At 42.3% G+C, this 15,632-nt stretch overlaps 1 protein-coding gene across 5 annotated transcripts in view; it reads right to left on the bottom strand.

Annotated features, from left to right (window-relative positions):
• The window catches only part of ALKBH3 (alkB homolog 3, alpha-ketoglutarate dependent dioxygenase), a 43,303-nt gene extending 30,616 nt beyond the window's left edge, over nucleotides 1–12,687 (bottom strand). The window contains exons 1-6 of one of the 5 annotated variants that reach the window (XR_011467001.1): nucleotides 12,511–12,687; nucleotides 10,745–10,890; nucleotides 10,539–10,642; nucleotides 9,701–9,735; nucleotides 7,304–7,351; nucleotides 118–221 (exon numbers count right to left, since the gene is read on the bottom strand). Coding sequence is in view for 4 of the 5 variants with exons in the window: in XM_070383529.1 (XP_070239630.1) it covers nucleotides 118–221; nucleotides 7,304–7,351; nucleotides 9,701–9,735; nucleotides 10,539–10,642; nucleotides 10,745–10,823 (370 nt within the window). In the remaining variant the exon portion in view is untranslated. The other 4 variants (XM_070383529.1, XM_070383530.1, XM_005905134.3 and 1 more) reach the window with 4 other exon arrangements.
• Between the last annotated feature and the right edge of the window lie 2,945 nt (nucleotides 12,688–15,632).

Here is a 15,632-nt window from a genome sequence, read left to right on the forward strand (position 1 = left end):
TTAGGCTTTGAAAATCTGTGTAAGTCTGGCTGCGATGCCAAGAAGCAAGGGTACTGGAAAACAATCTGGAAAGGAGGGCCAAACACCAACAACTGTGATCCCAAGATATCCACTTACCGTCTCTGATGCCAGTCCTCTGCTTCCAGGGAACATCCCGACAAAGCTGTTCAAACACTGAGTCGGCCTCTTTCAAGTCAACAAAGCCAGGACACAAACACACCCTGGATGCAGAAAGAACAGTTACTAACTAAAGAACACAGAAGATGGGGTGGACTCCAACCATCAGCGGAGTAAATGAATCTGGACGAAGCTTCCTTTCATGGGTAGATGAAATCATCTTACCACACCCCCAGAGGGTGGTATCACCCAGATCATGATGCTCCAGATGAAAAACCAATCTCTGCCAAGTTAAGACAGGCAATAAAACAGTCAATGAAGGATGAGGAGGTACATGATGGCTTTCACAGACATGGTTCAAATACTACCCCAGCACTGCTGAGCTGTGAAACCTTGGACAGGTTACTTAACCTCTCGGAACCTTGGCTTTTCTCATCTGTAACACAAAGATGATCTCACCTGACAGCATCACTGTGAAAAGCAGAATAATAAAATGCTTAGCCCTGTGTTACTGTAACAATTGAGAGTCTTCCGGGACTATGCCAATCGTAGGGAAAGCAATCATTCATAACTATAACAAACTAAAGATATCCAAAAGAGGATTTTTTATTTCACTGAATACACACTTATTTCAACAATGCCAAGTCAGCTCAGAATTGTTTTGGATATCTTTTTTTTCCTCTCCTTTACTGAGGTATAATATAATATACTGTAAAATTCAACGTAGTGTAATGTCTTCAAGGTTTACCCATGTGGTACCACATTATCAAAGCAACATTTCTTTTTATGGTGGAATAAAATATTCCATTATATAGATATAACACCTTTTGTTTGTCCATTCACCAACTGATGGAGATTTGAATTGTTTCTACTTTTGTCCGTTTTGAATGCTGCTATGAACCTTCACACACAAGTCTTTGTATGGATGTATGTTTTCATTTCTCTTGAATAAGATACCTAAGCCTGAAACTGCTGGGTCATATGATAAAGGTATGCTTAACTTTTTAAGAAACCACCAAACTTTTTTTAAGTGGATTGTACTATTTTACATTCCACCAGGAATACAGGAAGGCTCTAGTTTTTCCACATTCTCTCTTATAATAACACTTATTACTGTCTTTTTGACTGTGGAAATTCTAGTGAATATAAAGTGGTATATCATTGTGGTTTTGATTTCAATGTCCCTAATATACTATTTCATTTTAACAATGCATTTGGATTTCTGGATAACTTTCTTAAGAAATGTTCTGAAAGATAGGAACATGCTCTTCAACAGTCTTGCTAGTAATAAATTTTCACTCTTTGAAGGTACGTTTGATTTTTTTTTTTTTAACAGTTTAACAAGGAATTTATTAATTTTAACCAGCTGTACAATTTACAATGTTTGATCTGAATTATTATTTTTTCCAGTTTTACTGAGATATAATGGACATACAGCACTATATCCATTTTCAGTGTAAAGCATAATAATTTGGCTTACACATACGGTGAGTTGATATTTTAAAGAGCCAAAGCTCACCTGAAGCCATACCAGGTTAACAATGACATGTAACAAAAAGAATGCAACTGGTTTTCTTGTGTGACTATTAAACTTGCTCTAAAAGGGAAGTTCTGAAAACGGAAGTTCTGAAAAGGGTTGTAACAATGGCAGTGCCATTGGACTAACTATAGAGACTTGCAAATCCAAAAGCAACTCTTTCTAAGCAATTCACTTAGATACATAAATTCTGATTTATTTAAACATCTCATTAATTTACAGTAACATGGAAAAGGTCAGTTTTCATTCCAATCCCAAAGAAAGGCAATGCCAAAGAATGCTCAAACTACCGCACAATTGCACTCATCTCACATGCTAGTAAAGTAATGCTCAAAATTCTCCAAGCCAGGCTTCAGCAATACGTCAACTGTGAACTTCCAGATGTTCAAGCTGGTTTTAGAAAAGGCAGAGGAACCAGAGATCAAATTGCCAACATCTGCTGGATCATGGAAAAAGCAAGAGAGTTCCAGAAAAACATCTATTTCTGCTTTATTGACTATGCCAAAGCCTTTGACTGTGTGGATCACAATAAACTGTGGAAAATTCTTCAAGAGATGGGAATACCAGACCACCTGACCTGCCTCTTGAGAAACCTGTATGCAGGTCAGGAAGCAACAGTTAGAACTGGACATGGAACAACAGACTGGTTCCAAATAGGAAAAGGAGTACGTCAAGGCTGTATATTGTCACCCTGTTTATTTAACTTATATGCAGAGTACCTCATGAGAAACTCTGGGCTGGAAGAAGCACAAGCTGGAATCAAGATTGCCGGGAGAAATACCAATAACCTCAGATATGCAGATGACACCACCCTTATGGCAGAAAGTGAAGAGGAACTCAAAAGCCTCTTGATGAAAGTGAAAGTGGAGAGTGAAAAAGTTGGCTTAAAGCTCAACATTCAGAAAACGAAGATCATAGCATCTGGTCCCATCACTTCATGGGAAATAGATGGGGAAACAGTGGAAACAGTGTCAGGCTTTATTTTTCTGGGCTCCAAAATCACTGCAGATGGTGATTGCAGCCATGAAATTAAAAGATGCTTACTCCTTGGAAGAAAAGTTATGACCAACCTAGATAGCATATTCAAAAGCAGAGACATTACTTTGCCAACAAAGGTTCATCTAGTCAAGGCTATGGTTTTTCCTGTGGTCGTGTATGGATGTGAGAGTTGGACTGTGAGGAAGGCCGAGCACTGAAGAATTGATGCTTTTGAACTGTGGTGTTGGAGAAAACTCTTGAGAGTCCCTTGGACTGCAAGGAGATCCAACCAGTCCATTCTGAAGGAGATCAGCCCTGGGATTTCTTTGGAAGGAATGATGCTAAAGCTGAAACTCCAGTACTTTGACCATCTCATGCGAAGAGCTGACTCATTGGAAAAGACTCTGGGAGGGATTGGGGGCAGGAGGAGAAGGGGACGACAGAGGATGAGATGGCTGGATGGCATCACTGACTTGATGGACGTGAGTCTGGGTGAACTCTGGGAGTTGGTGATGGACAGGGAGGTCTGGCGTGCTGCGATTCATGGGGTCTCAAAGAGTCGGACATGACTGAGTGACTGATCTGAACTGAACATGCACTAAGGTGATGCTTTCAAAATGAAATAATTACTACCGCCTAACATACCCTAAACCGCATATGCTTTAATGTTATTGAAATCTACCTTTATATAGCAATACAATATAACTTAACATATATTATATATAATAATGCAGGATTAACATAATAATGCATACAATAATAAGCAATCCCCTTCGTGGATCACAGTCTTGTCATGGTGAAGGGGTTTGTGTAACTCAATGAAGCCATAAGCCATGCTGTGCAGGGCCACCCAAGCAGATAGGACATAGTGAAGAGTTGTGACAAAACACGGTACACTGGAGGAGGAAACGGCAACCCACCCTAGCATTCTTGCTGCAGGAACCCAATGAGCAGTATGAAAAGACAAAAAGATAGGACACCAGAAGATGAGCCCCCTCCCCCTGCCCAGGTCTGAAGGTATCCAATATGCTCCTGGAGAAGAGCAGAGGGCAATTACTAATAGCTCCAGAGAGAATGAACTGGTTGGGCAAAAGCAGAAATGTCACTCAGTTGCGGATGTGTCTGGTGGGGAAAGTAAAGTCCAATGATATAAAGAATGGTATTTCATAGGAACCTGGAATGTTAGATCCATGAATCAAGGTATACTGGACATGGTCAAGCTGGAGATAGTAAGACTGAACACTGACATCTTACAGATCAGTGAACCAAAATGGATCAGTGAACTAAAATGAATTAAATTCATGAACAGGTGAATTTAGTTCAGATGATCATTATATCTACTACTGTGGACAAGAATCGTTTAGAAGAAGTGAAGTAGCCCTCACAGTCAACAGAAGAGTCCCAAATGCAGTACTTGAGTCCAACCTCAAAAATGACAGAATGATCTTGGTTCATTTCCAAGGCAAACCATTCAACAATACAGTCATCCAAGTCTATGCCCCAACAATTGATGCCGAAGAAGCTGAAGTTGACTGGTTCTATGAAGATCTATAACACCTTCTAGAACTAACACACAAAAAAGATGTTCTTTTCATCATAGGGGATTGAAATGCAAATGTAGGAAGTCAAGAAATACCCAAAAGTGAAAGTGAAAGTCAGTCAGCCGTGTCCAACTTTTTGTGACCCTATGGACTATACAGTCCATGGAATCCTCCAGGCCAGAATACTGAAGTGGGCAGTCTTTCCCTTCTCCAGGAGATCTTCCCAACCCAGGGATCAAACTCAGGTCTCCCTCATTGCAGGCAGATGCTTATCAGCTGAGCCACCAGGGAAGCCCAAGAATACTGGAGTGGAGAGCCTATCCCTTCTCCAGCAGATCTTCCCAACCCAGGAATCAAACTGGGGTCTCCTGCATTGCAGGCAGATTCTTTACCAGCTGAGCTACCAGGGAAGTCCACAAAAAATACCTAAAATAACAGGCAAGTTTGGCCTTAGAGTACAAAACGAAGCAGGGCAAAGGCTATTAGTTTTGTCAAGAGAACACGCTGGTCATAGCAAACACCCTTTTCTAACAACCCCAAAGAGGACTTTACACATGGACCTCACCAGATGGTCAAAACTGAAATCAGATTATGTTCTTTACAGCTGAAGATGGAGAAACTCTATACAGTTAGCAAAAACAAGACCTGGAGCTGACTGTGGCTCAGATCATGAGCTCCTTATTGCAAAATTCAGGCTTAAATTGAAGATAGTAGTGAAAACCACTATACCATTCAGGTATGACCTATGTCAAACCCCTTATGATTGTACAGTGGAGTGACGAATAGATTCAAGGCGTTAGATCTGGTAGACACAGTGCCTGCAGAGCTACGGACTTTATATAGTAGGTGGTGACCAAAACCATCCAAAGAAAAAGAAATGCAAGAAGGCAGTGGTTGTCTGAGGAGGCTTTACAAACAGCTGAGGAAAGAAGAGAAGCAAAAGGCAAGGGAGAAAGGCGAAGACACACCTAACTGAATGCAGAGTTCCAGAGAACAGCAAGGAGAGATAAGAAGGCCTTCTTCAACGAACAGTGCAAAGAAAGAGGAAAACAATAGAAGGGGAAAGACTACAGATCTCTTCAAGAAAATTGAGATACCAAGGGAACATTTCATACAAAGATGGGTACAAGAAAGGACTGAAACAGTAAGGATCTAACAGAAGCAGCAGAGATTAAGAAGAGGTGGCAAGAATACCCAGAAGAACTATACAAAAAAGGTCTTAATGACCAGGATAACCATGATGGTGTGGTCATTCACCTAGAGCCAGACATGCTGGAGTATGAAGTCAAGTGGGCCTTAGGAAGCATTACTGCAAACAAAGCTAGTGCAGGTGATGGAATTTCAGCTGAGCCGTTTAAAATCCTAAAAGATGATGCTGTTAAAGTGCTTCACTCAGTATGTCAGCAAATTTGGAAAACTCAGCAGTGACCACAGGACTGGAAAAGGTCAGTTTTCATTCCAATCCCAAAGAAGGGCAATGTCAAAGAATGTTCAAACTATCATACAATTGCACTCATTTCACATGATAACAACAACATTATACTCAAAATCTTTCAAGTAGGCTTCAGCAGTACATGAACTAAGAACGTCCAGATGTACAAGCTGGGTCTCGAAGAGGCAGAGGAACCAGAGATCAAATTGCCAACATTCGCTGGATCATGGAGAAAGCAAGGGAATTCCAGAAAAATATCTACCTCTGATTCACTGATTATGCTTGCTAAAGCCTGTGACTCTGTGGATTACAACGAACTGCGGAAAATTCTTTAAGAGATGGGAGTACCAGACCACCTTACCTGTCTCCTGAGAAACCTGTATGGGGATCAAGAAGCAACAGTTAGAACCAGACATGGAACAATGGACTGGTTCGAAATTGGGAAAGGAGTACATCAAGGCTGTATATTGTCACCCTGCTTATTAAGAGTACAACAGGTGAAATGTCAGGCTGGATGAAGCTCAAGCTGGAATTAAGATTGCCACAAGAAATATCAACAACTTCGGATATGCAGATGATACCACTCTACTGGCAGACAGTGAAGAGGAACTAAAGGGCCTCTTGGTGAAGGCGAAAGAGGAGAGTGAAAAAGCTGGCTTGAAACTCAACATTCAAAAGACTAAGATCATGGCATCTGGTCTCATCACTTCATGGCAAATAGAAGGGGAAAAAGCGGAAGCAGTAACAGATTTTTTTTCTTGGACTCCAAAAATCACTGCAGATGGTGACTGTAGCCATGAAATTATAAGACGCTGGCTCCTTGGAAGGAAAGCTATGACAAACCTAAACAGCATATTAGAAAGCAGGACTACGACTTTGCTGACAAAGGTCCATACAGTCAAAGCTATGGTTTTTCCAGTACTCATTACAGATGTGAGAGCTGGACCACAGACAAAGCTGAGCACCAAAGAACTGATCCTTTCAAACTGTGAGGCTGGAGAAGACTCTTGAGAGTCCCTTGGAATGAAAGGAGATCAAACCAGTCAATTCTAAAGGAAATCATTCCTGAATATTCATTGGGAGGACTGACGCGGAAGTTGAAGCTCCAATACTTTGGCCATGTGATGTGAAGAGCTGACTTGTTGGAAGAGACCCTGATGCTGGGAAAGACTGAAGGCAAAAGGAAAAGCAGGTGGCAGAGGATGAGATGGTTAGACAGCATCGCTAGCTCAACAGACATGAGTCTGAGCAAACTCCGGGAAACAGTGGAAGACAAAGGAGCCCGGCATGCTACAGTCCATGGGTTCTAAAGATCGGACCTGACTTAGTGACTGAACAACTACGACAATCTAACAATCATAGAGCACTCACAGCACAGAAGTTGAGACCAGACTCAACTTTAATGTTAAACTACTACGTAGCCCCAGGACAAAGTATTGAATCTCCCTGGACCTCATTTCCTCACATGAAAAACTGGAGACGTAATAGTTATACTATACCTGACAGAGAGGTTATGAAAATGTTTTGAAGCTAGTATAAAAGGAGATATTACTACATATTTGCTCTCCAGGAATTTAAGGGGCAGATGTTACCTACTTTAATCAAGGTTAACATTCTACAAGGAAAACATTCTAAATATTTCAAAAGACTTGAAGTAAGTGATTAATTATAGTCCCTTTCTAGTGAGAATTCACTTACCTAGATATGCCTGTGGGTGACATGCTGATTTCATACACACCCTCTTTTCTAAAGAAACCAAGAAAACAAAGACTTATTAGTACCAAGGTAAACAACATACTGCATGTAGTGGAAGGAAGAGTTGGCCTTCGGAGTGCACAAAGTTCCAGCTCACCAAAACCACTTCCCGATGAGGGTGCACGATGAGGGAAATATAGCCCCACCTTCTTCTACCGCTGAGATAAAGGGTAAAATGGTGGTAACCATTACTGGCCTTGGGTATAGAATCCTAACAAAATCAGGCCATGAAGGCAAAGGCCACAATAAAGTAAATTCTTATTCTGTACCTTCATATTTCACCCATAATTCAGGTTGATGTGGCATAGGAATCTATCACACAAAGGGGTGCCAAATTGAGCATCCCCTTGGAGCCTGGAATAGAGATACACGGAACAAAAGTAGAAGGTCCCCACGATAGAGCTCCACCTCCTAGAGGTTGCCACAGACTCAGCATCCTCCAGGGTAATTACTGCTTGGAATCTCCTGAATACACCACCATGTGTCTGATCCCACGCTTTTCTACATGCTGGCATGTGTCCCCACTGTCTAGCACCCCTAATCCAACTTGCCCCCAGCTTTGGTCCAGTGGAAAATTCTAATTCATCCTTCAAAATCTCAGCTCAGTATCACTTTGTCTAAGCCTTTCCTAACCTGTGATCCAGTCAAATAATGTTACATATCTCATCCTCTGTGACCACTGCACCTCACCTAGAAGTATACTGTTCCAAGATAGTCAGGATCACAATTTGTCAGACTACATGTCTATTTCATTTACTAGACTATGAGCTGCTGAAGGGCTGGAATGGGCGACTTTTCTGTCTCCTAGTGCCTAGCACACAACAAATGAACAGTAAAAAGTTTATTGAACTTAACCCAATATATGAAAGTACAAAACTGTCACAGAAGGGCACGTCATGGTAAGAAATGTGATCCAGACTGGACAGGTGTTTCCATCCAGATAGCTGTGTCAGACACTTCTCACAGAGATAAGTTATGGAGAATAATATAAAGGGATAGTATTTACGTCATCCTTTTCCAGGTGACTTAGCAGTTCATAATCTCTGACCTGGGCCCTTAGGTGGATGTATAAGCCACTCTGAGTCAAAATGTAGGCAGTTATTATCATAAACATATAGCATGTTTCAAAATATTAGTCGGCTAGAAAATTTCCTAGAGTGCTCATATTCTCAGTGCTATATTTTGGGCCATATTTAGAAAATGGTTCATTCCAAATATGAGGGATATTTCTGGCTATTAAAAAAATCTAGCATAGCTAATTTTAGATAAACAGAATTAACAAACCCTATGGTCAAGTAGGAATGCGTACCATCATTTTTTGTCTCTGTCTGGGAAATTCACAATTGTCCCTTTTTTTCAACCTGAATGTCCCATTTGTAGCTTAACAGGTTTCTTGGCTTTGTTTCTTTTCCTTACCATCGATGGAGGCAGTATCACATTTGTATTTGCAAAACAAAGACTGTTAAAGCTACCAGACTGGGTCTTAAGTGATTATATAGTCCAATCCCTTAATATTACAGGCAAGGAAACACAAGTCCAGAGAGACAATAATAACTTACCTAAGGACTAGTTACATAGCTGACTAGTGGCCAGGCCATAACTATACACCCTCTCTGAAAATATGATGATACTTGTGTTAGTTTCAAACTTTTCTAAGATATACAAGTTGACCTGCAAATAGCCAAACAGCTGAATACTTGCTCATGAGCAACAGTACACATTTAATGTTAATTTGCTAAAATAAAAGCATGCTTTCTACAGATAATTTATCTGCATTAGATGGAAATTGAGAAGCAGGACAAGAGAAATCAAAGCATCTTTCATCATTTTGAAAAAGAATATTTTTAGACACAGATCAATATAAGAGAAATGTTTATTATCATTTAATTGCTCTGGAACAATTCTGTGGTTTTAATAAATGAACTGTAAAAGCTTCTAGATTTCTAGCAGTTTTCATAGCACTGCTAGTAAATTGATACTAAAAGGTTTTTTGAAGAATCATGTTTCAATGACTCAGGAAAAAAATTCCTCTGTGTCTTTACCTAAGAGATATTTTAGCTGCTATCTGTATATATGTTAGTCAAACAGAGTCAGGAAATCTACACCAGTCAGAGTTTAGGGAACAGATATCTGGTTGCATTTTCCACACCATCAGCAAATTCGGAAAGGCTTCTCAAAAGACCAGGTTTAAAGATATCTGAGACAGGGATATCCCAGCTTAAAATTTAAGACATGAATTGACCATTATCTTTTCCAGATGGAAACACCAGGCCAAGGGAAAGATCTGGGGCTCTCCATTCACTGTAGGCAACAGTCCCAGGAGGGCAGCAGTGTACTTACTCAATCACTCGTGGCTCTGGGGCTCTGCGTACCACCTGCAGAGAAACAGTCAGATATTATTTCTGAATGATTCCTAATCCTCAGGGAGGTTTCCTTGCAGAATTATGGTATCCTCTCATTCCTAGTTAAAATAAAGCAGGTTTAAAACTATCCCTGTTTTATTCTAAGCTCTTAGTATCCCACCAGAAACTTCTGGTTCTACTCTTCTTAGAACTACTCCAGAGTGACTAGTAGGCAGTAAAGGATGACAAAACTAGAATTAATATGTTTTCCTAGCAGTAAGCATTCTGAAAAACAAAAACAAAAACATTCTTTCCAAGGGATTTTTAAAAACAGAAGACATACTAGGAAATAGGAGGTTTTAATCATTATTTATGCAATCATTACTATAGCAAGATACCTGATTTTTAGCGCCCTTTTCCCATGTTATTAAAAACAGCAACTCTTCCCCGTTTCTTACATTTTTCCCAGCGAGATTAAGCAATGCAATAGCTAAAATTTCAATCCAATTCCACAGATACTTGATACACTAGCATTTTTATGACTGTTAGAACTTAGATAACTAATGCAAACTCTAGTCATGGTATAACCTCTCGTCACAATACATCTCCTTGGCCAAAAAAAAAAGGGAATTAAAAATGCCTATAAATTGGGGGAAGACTACTAAGAATTCTCAGACATACTAAGAAACTAATACTCCACATTTCATTATTATTACAGGTCTTTCAGTTCTCTATTAGTGAGCTTATTCAATCACTATTTATTTGAGTGTCTACCATGTGACTGTTGCTTTTATAAATAAATCTTTGTTACTATTGAAGAAGAAACAAGAATTTACCTCCTGGGGTTCTTTGAACACAAACTGTCTGTCAGACAGATGCTGCTCCTTGTTCATCCAGGCTTTACCAGGTCTCTGTTGGAGACTGTTCTCAGCAGTGGGAGCTGAAAAGAGACAAGATTCAAACCTTAACATCAATTAAAAGAGAAGGATACTGGTCCACACACATATACACACAAAAACAGGAGATCCCCACAGGTCCTTGCCTGGCTGAGCAGTGGCCTGGCTCTTAGCAGGACCAGCCCAGGCTCCCTGCACTCGGGCTCGCCGTCTTTTGTCCTCCATGCTGACCAAGACTTCTACTCTTAGCTTTCAGAAAATTTCATTCCTGATTCAAACTACACAATGGTATCTGTTTAAAGAGAAAGAAAAAAAAAAAAAAAAGATGCTTTAAGTTGGGGTTGTGAAAGCTTTGACTACCAAGCTTTGACTATAATCCTTTCAAGTAGATGAGATGACTCAATAGCAATCAGTGCGTCTACATAAAATCAACTCTGAGATCACAACATCTCAATCAGGAGCCTACTAAGTTACTTGGGGATGCTGCTTTTAATGCTTATCTTTTAATGATTTAGCTTACCGCAGTGCTTTCACTTCATTCACAAGAAAGTAGATACTAAGAAATTCTATAACCAGGATCTCCCATGAACCACATTACTCTTATTGGTCCCCCAAGATGACAACATAACGGAATGGTGATATGCCACCTCCATGAAGATTCAGAAATAGGCTAAAACGCAGTTTCCCCGGGCATTTCCATACTCCATCATCACAGGCTGCATCAAACTTCCCTTGAAGCTTGTTAAAAACACCTATGGCCCGTCTCAGAAGATTTGATGTTGGATGGATACACGTGTCTGTCATTGAAACAAGCATTGTAGAAGGTGATGATAAACAGATATGTAAGGGCCACGAGGTTAAGTGGTTCACCCAGTGTCACTCAGGAAATCAACAGGTAATTAACGTTCAAAATTTTACCACATTCCGGTCTTAAGTAAAAAATCCACACCATAATGACCAGTAATATTAATTTGACATTTTTGCCAATAAAAGTCTAGCCCACATCAAATACAGAGCATACACATCCGCAAAACAAAACCAAACAAACGAAACGGGAACGTTGGGGGCACGTACGGACTTACAGTCCATTTTCTCATAGGTCCAAGACAACTTCACTCCAAAGTTCTCAAAGGTTAACAGGCTCTTTTTAATAGCTTGTTTAGCCTACAAATTCCCAGCCCCACTCCCAGACTTTCTGATTCAGGAGAACTAAGCTGGTTCTGGGAACCTGTATGTTTAACAAATTCTCCCAAGTGATAAGCATGTAAGTTTTCTTATTTAATAAGTGGGCAGAGGACAGAGGCTGCCATCTGCCCACAGAGTTAACGGCACAACAAATATCTACTCTCCAGTTCCACATGATTTGTAGAGGAAGCTCTCGTATGATATTTTCTCTCAGTTGAGGCCTTAAAACCAGCTATCATTCTTGCTGTGTTCACAGGGGAGCGATGTGTTATGTGCACCGCACGGCTGCTGAAAATACAGATTCTAGAAATCTGCGGAGTCTCGGAAACTATTAACTAACTCCTACCTTCCACACCGAGATTCTTTACCCGAATTAAGCACGAGAACCGCGCTTCCAGGGCCAAGAGCGAGCGCTCCTGCGGCAGCCAAAGGACTCGCTTTGAATCCGAATCTGACCCTTCCCAGCGACGTGGCCTGAGGCAAATGCCTTCCCCTTTCCGAGTCAGTTTCCTCCTCTGTCAACACAGGAGCCAGTACCTCTCTCATGGTCCGAGTGAGAATTAAGCGATGCTCGAAGGTGAGAGAGCCTGGTCCTCTCAATAAGGCTTAAGCAACTTCATTTTAGACCCGTTCCGCCCCACCCCCGGGAGGCCCTGACTGAAGTCCCCTGAAGAAGGGACCTCAGGAAGGTCCCCACAAGTCGCAGCGACAGGCCGGGAGGCCGCACCTGCCATAGAGCCGGGCGCGCAGGTTTTGAAGCCGCTCTTCCTAAAGCAAACCCCAGGCTGCCTCGGGCCTGTTCTGCCGCCGGCGGTATGTGGGGGGTCTCTGAACCCCGGCCTGACACCAGCACTTCCCAACCGCAGGCCCACGGCGGCAGGCACGTCCCCTGACGTCACGCGCCGCCGCCGCCACCGCCTCTTCCGGCGCCACAGCCCGGATGTCCGGGCGGCTCGGTGTCCCTCGAGCCGAAAGGGCCGTGTCTCTGACGGTGAAGACGGCAGCGCCGGGGTTCTAGGGTAGCACAGAGATTAAGGGTGCGGTGGAGCCCTGTTAAGGGTCGGCTGTGGCGATGGTGGGGATGAAGACGTTTCCTCGGCCGAAGTCCCACACCCCTAAGCAAAGACAAGAGACATCCAAGCGCCCGCTTCTTTGGTCCGTGCCGGAAGAGCGACCGAGCCCCAGCGGAAGGGCGAAGGCGTTGGGGAACCTAGTCATGATGCGCGGAGCAACAGGGTTTGACTTTTATCCTGAACTCCACTGAGAGTCTGAGATGCACCTCGTTTGTTTTCCCTGCAGCCGGTGCAGACTTCTGTCATAGCACTGAGAATAGGACCGCGCCCTATTTGCAAACAAAGTTTGCTTGAGAGAAGAGATCTGAATTTCACGCTATGCACATTTTTACTTGGTGTATAATCTCGGTCGGGTACCCTGCTTTTTTTTATGAAATGGGCATAGCTTTTCTGTCGGGAGGATTACATGAGATAATGTATTTACAGAATTTAGCACGATGCCTGGAACACAATAGAAAATAAATGTTAAGTGTCTTCAATCTGAGTTCTTGAGACACATCTTTAAGTGGCCGTGTTAAATCATGTATCTTACAGTGTGAAAATAGCAGAAGTAGTGCTAAATTAACTACACCCGGTGCAAGTTATACTGTGGAAGTATTTAAAATGAACTTTGTGTTATATAGTGCTTAACCTGTTGGAAGCTCAGTATACCCCATCAACAACCCTACATTGTTGCTACTATCAAATCTAATTTCACAGCATCCGTTACTGTTTATTATACTTTGTGACATTGAAGGAGAAAGGATTTATCCTTGAACTGAGAGGAGAGAAAAGTGGTAGGGGCAGACTATAATTTTTATCTTTCCCCCCATCCCATAAACTAAGGCTTCAGATCAGATCAGTCAGATCAGTCGCTCAGTCGTGTCCGACTCTTTGCGACCCCATGAATTGCAGCACGCCAGGCCTCCCTGTCCATCACCAACTCCCGGAGTTCACCCAGGGAGTTCACCCAGACTCATGTCCATCAGGTCAGTGATGCCATCCAGCCATCTCATCCTCTGTCATCCCCTTCTCCTCTTGCCCCCAATCTCTCCCAGCATCAAAGTCTTTTCCAATGAGTCAACTCTTCGCATGAGGTGGTCAAAGTACTGGAGTTTCAGCTTTAGCATCATTCCTTCCAAAGAAATCCCAGGGCTGATCTCCTTCAGAAAGGACTGGTTGGATCTCCTTGTAGTCCAAGGGACTCTCAAGAGTCTTCTCCAACACCACAGTTCAAAAGCATCAATTCTTCGGCACTCAGCCTTTTTCACAGTCCAACTCTCACATCCATACATGACCACAGGAAAAACCATAGCCTTGACTAGACAGACCTTTGTTGGCAAAGTAATGTCTCTGCTTTTGAATATGCTATCTAGGTTGGTCATAACTTTTCTTCCAAGGAGTAAGCGTCTTTTAATTTCATGGCTGCAGTCACCATCTGTAGTGATTTTGGAGCCCAAAAAAATAAAGTCTGACACTGTTTCTGCTGTTTCCCCATCTATTTCCCATGAAATGATGGGACCAGATGCCATTAGTTTACCCATAAACTAAGGTTCTTAGTGGTAAAGAACCCGCCTGCCAATGCAGGAGACATGAGACATGTGGGTCTGATCCCTGGGTCAGGAAGATCCCCTGGAGAAGGAAATGGCAAACTGCTCCAGTATTCTTGCCTGGAGAATTGCATGGACAGAGGAGCCTGGCGGTCTATAGTCCATAGGGTCAAAAAGAACCAGATGCAATTGAAGTGACAGCCCTGTCAATAAACAACTTGTCAGTGTCTTCTTCTGGCTCAGGAACCTTGCCTCTAATCCCAAAGGGTGTCATTTCTTTCTTTTCAATGATTGTGGTTTTAGAATGGAAAGAAGTCCTGGACTGTCCTCTAAGTAAAAGTTCTTAAAAATCACTCCATGGTCTGCTTGCACCCAAAATAACCTTTAACAGATTTAATAGAATCACCTGTATTTTTACCAAGTGCCCAAGGCAATTCTGATGCACAGAATGTTTGAAAACCTTTGGGATGCATGTAGGGTGACAAATATGTTCCAGGTTTTCTGGGACTGAGGGGTGCCCCTAGGATGCAGGACTTTAAGTGCTAAAGCTGGGCAAAGAGCCCTGGGCAAACAGATGGTAGGTCACCCTAGATACATGTGAGCATATAGCTTTCAAAAGATGTTCTTGATGGCTGTTGGCATCCTGGGTTTCCTCATTTCTATTTGCAGTATTTGTGTTTTTGTTTTTGTGGGTGGTAGTGGAGACCATGGGAGAGACAATAAAGGTAGGGGTGCATTGCCAGTCACCAGTGTTGATCTCAGCCCCAGTCCTTTCTGCCTTGCTTGCAATACTGGAACGTTTCTTTCTTGCCATTTGGCCCAGTGTTAAGCTTCATCAGTAGAGGATGCTGGAGGAACATTAGAATGAGAAGGAGCTCTTTCCCCCGATTCCAGGGTGCTTCTCTTAGCTAGCTCTTCAGTACATGGTAGCCTGATGTGATTGGCATCTCTCTGCACTGAATTAGTTGAATTTACAGCCTTGTTAACTCTTGTGAAGTTGACATCATCTTCAACTGGAAGAAATGGGATCCCAAAACTTGAAATAGGGAACATCTGCTTGGACCCAGGTAAAATTGACCATATGGAACTCCCAAGCCACCCTGAGCCTCCCTTGGCAATGGCAGCAGTTTGACCTCCTGTGTGTGAGGAGCCTGGTCATCCTCTGCTTAAAAGCCCCCTAAAACCCTCAGCTGGAGCAGACAACATGAAAAATACAGCGCCGGTCTGTGCTTCCTGATGGGTTGGGA

Source organism: Bos mutus, chromosome 15, assembly GCF_027580195.1.
Source record: "Bos mutus isolate GX-2022 chromosome 15, NWIPB_WYAK_1.1, whole genome shotgun sequence".
Lineage (NCBI taxonomy): Eukaryota > Metazoa > Chordata > Mammalia > Artiodactyla > Bovidae > Bos > Bos mutus.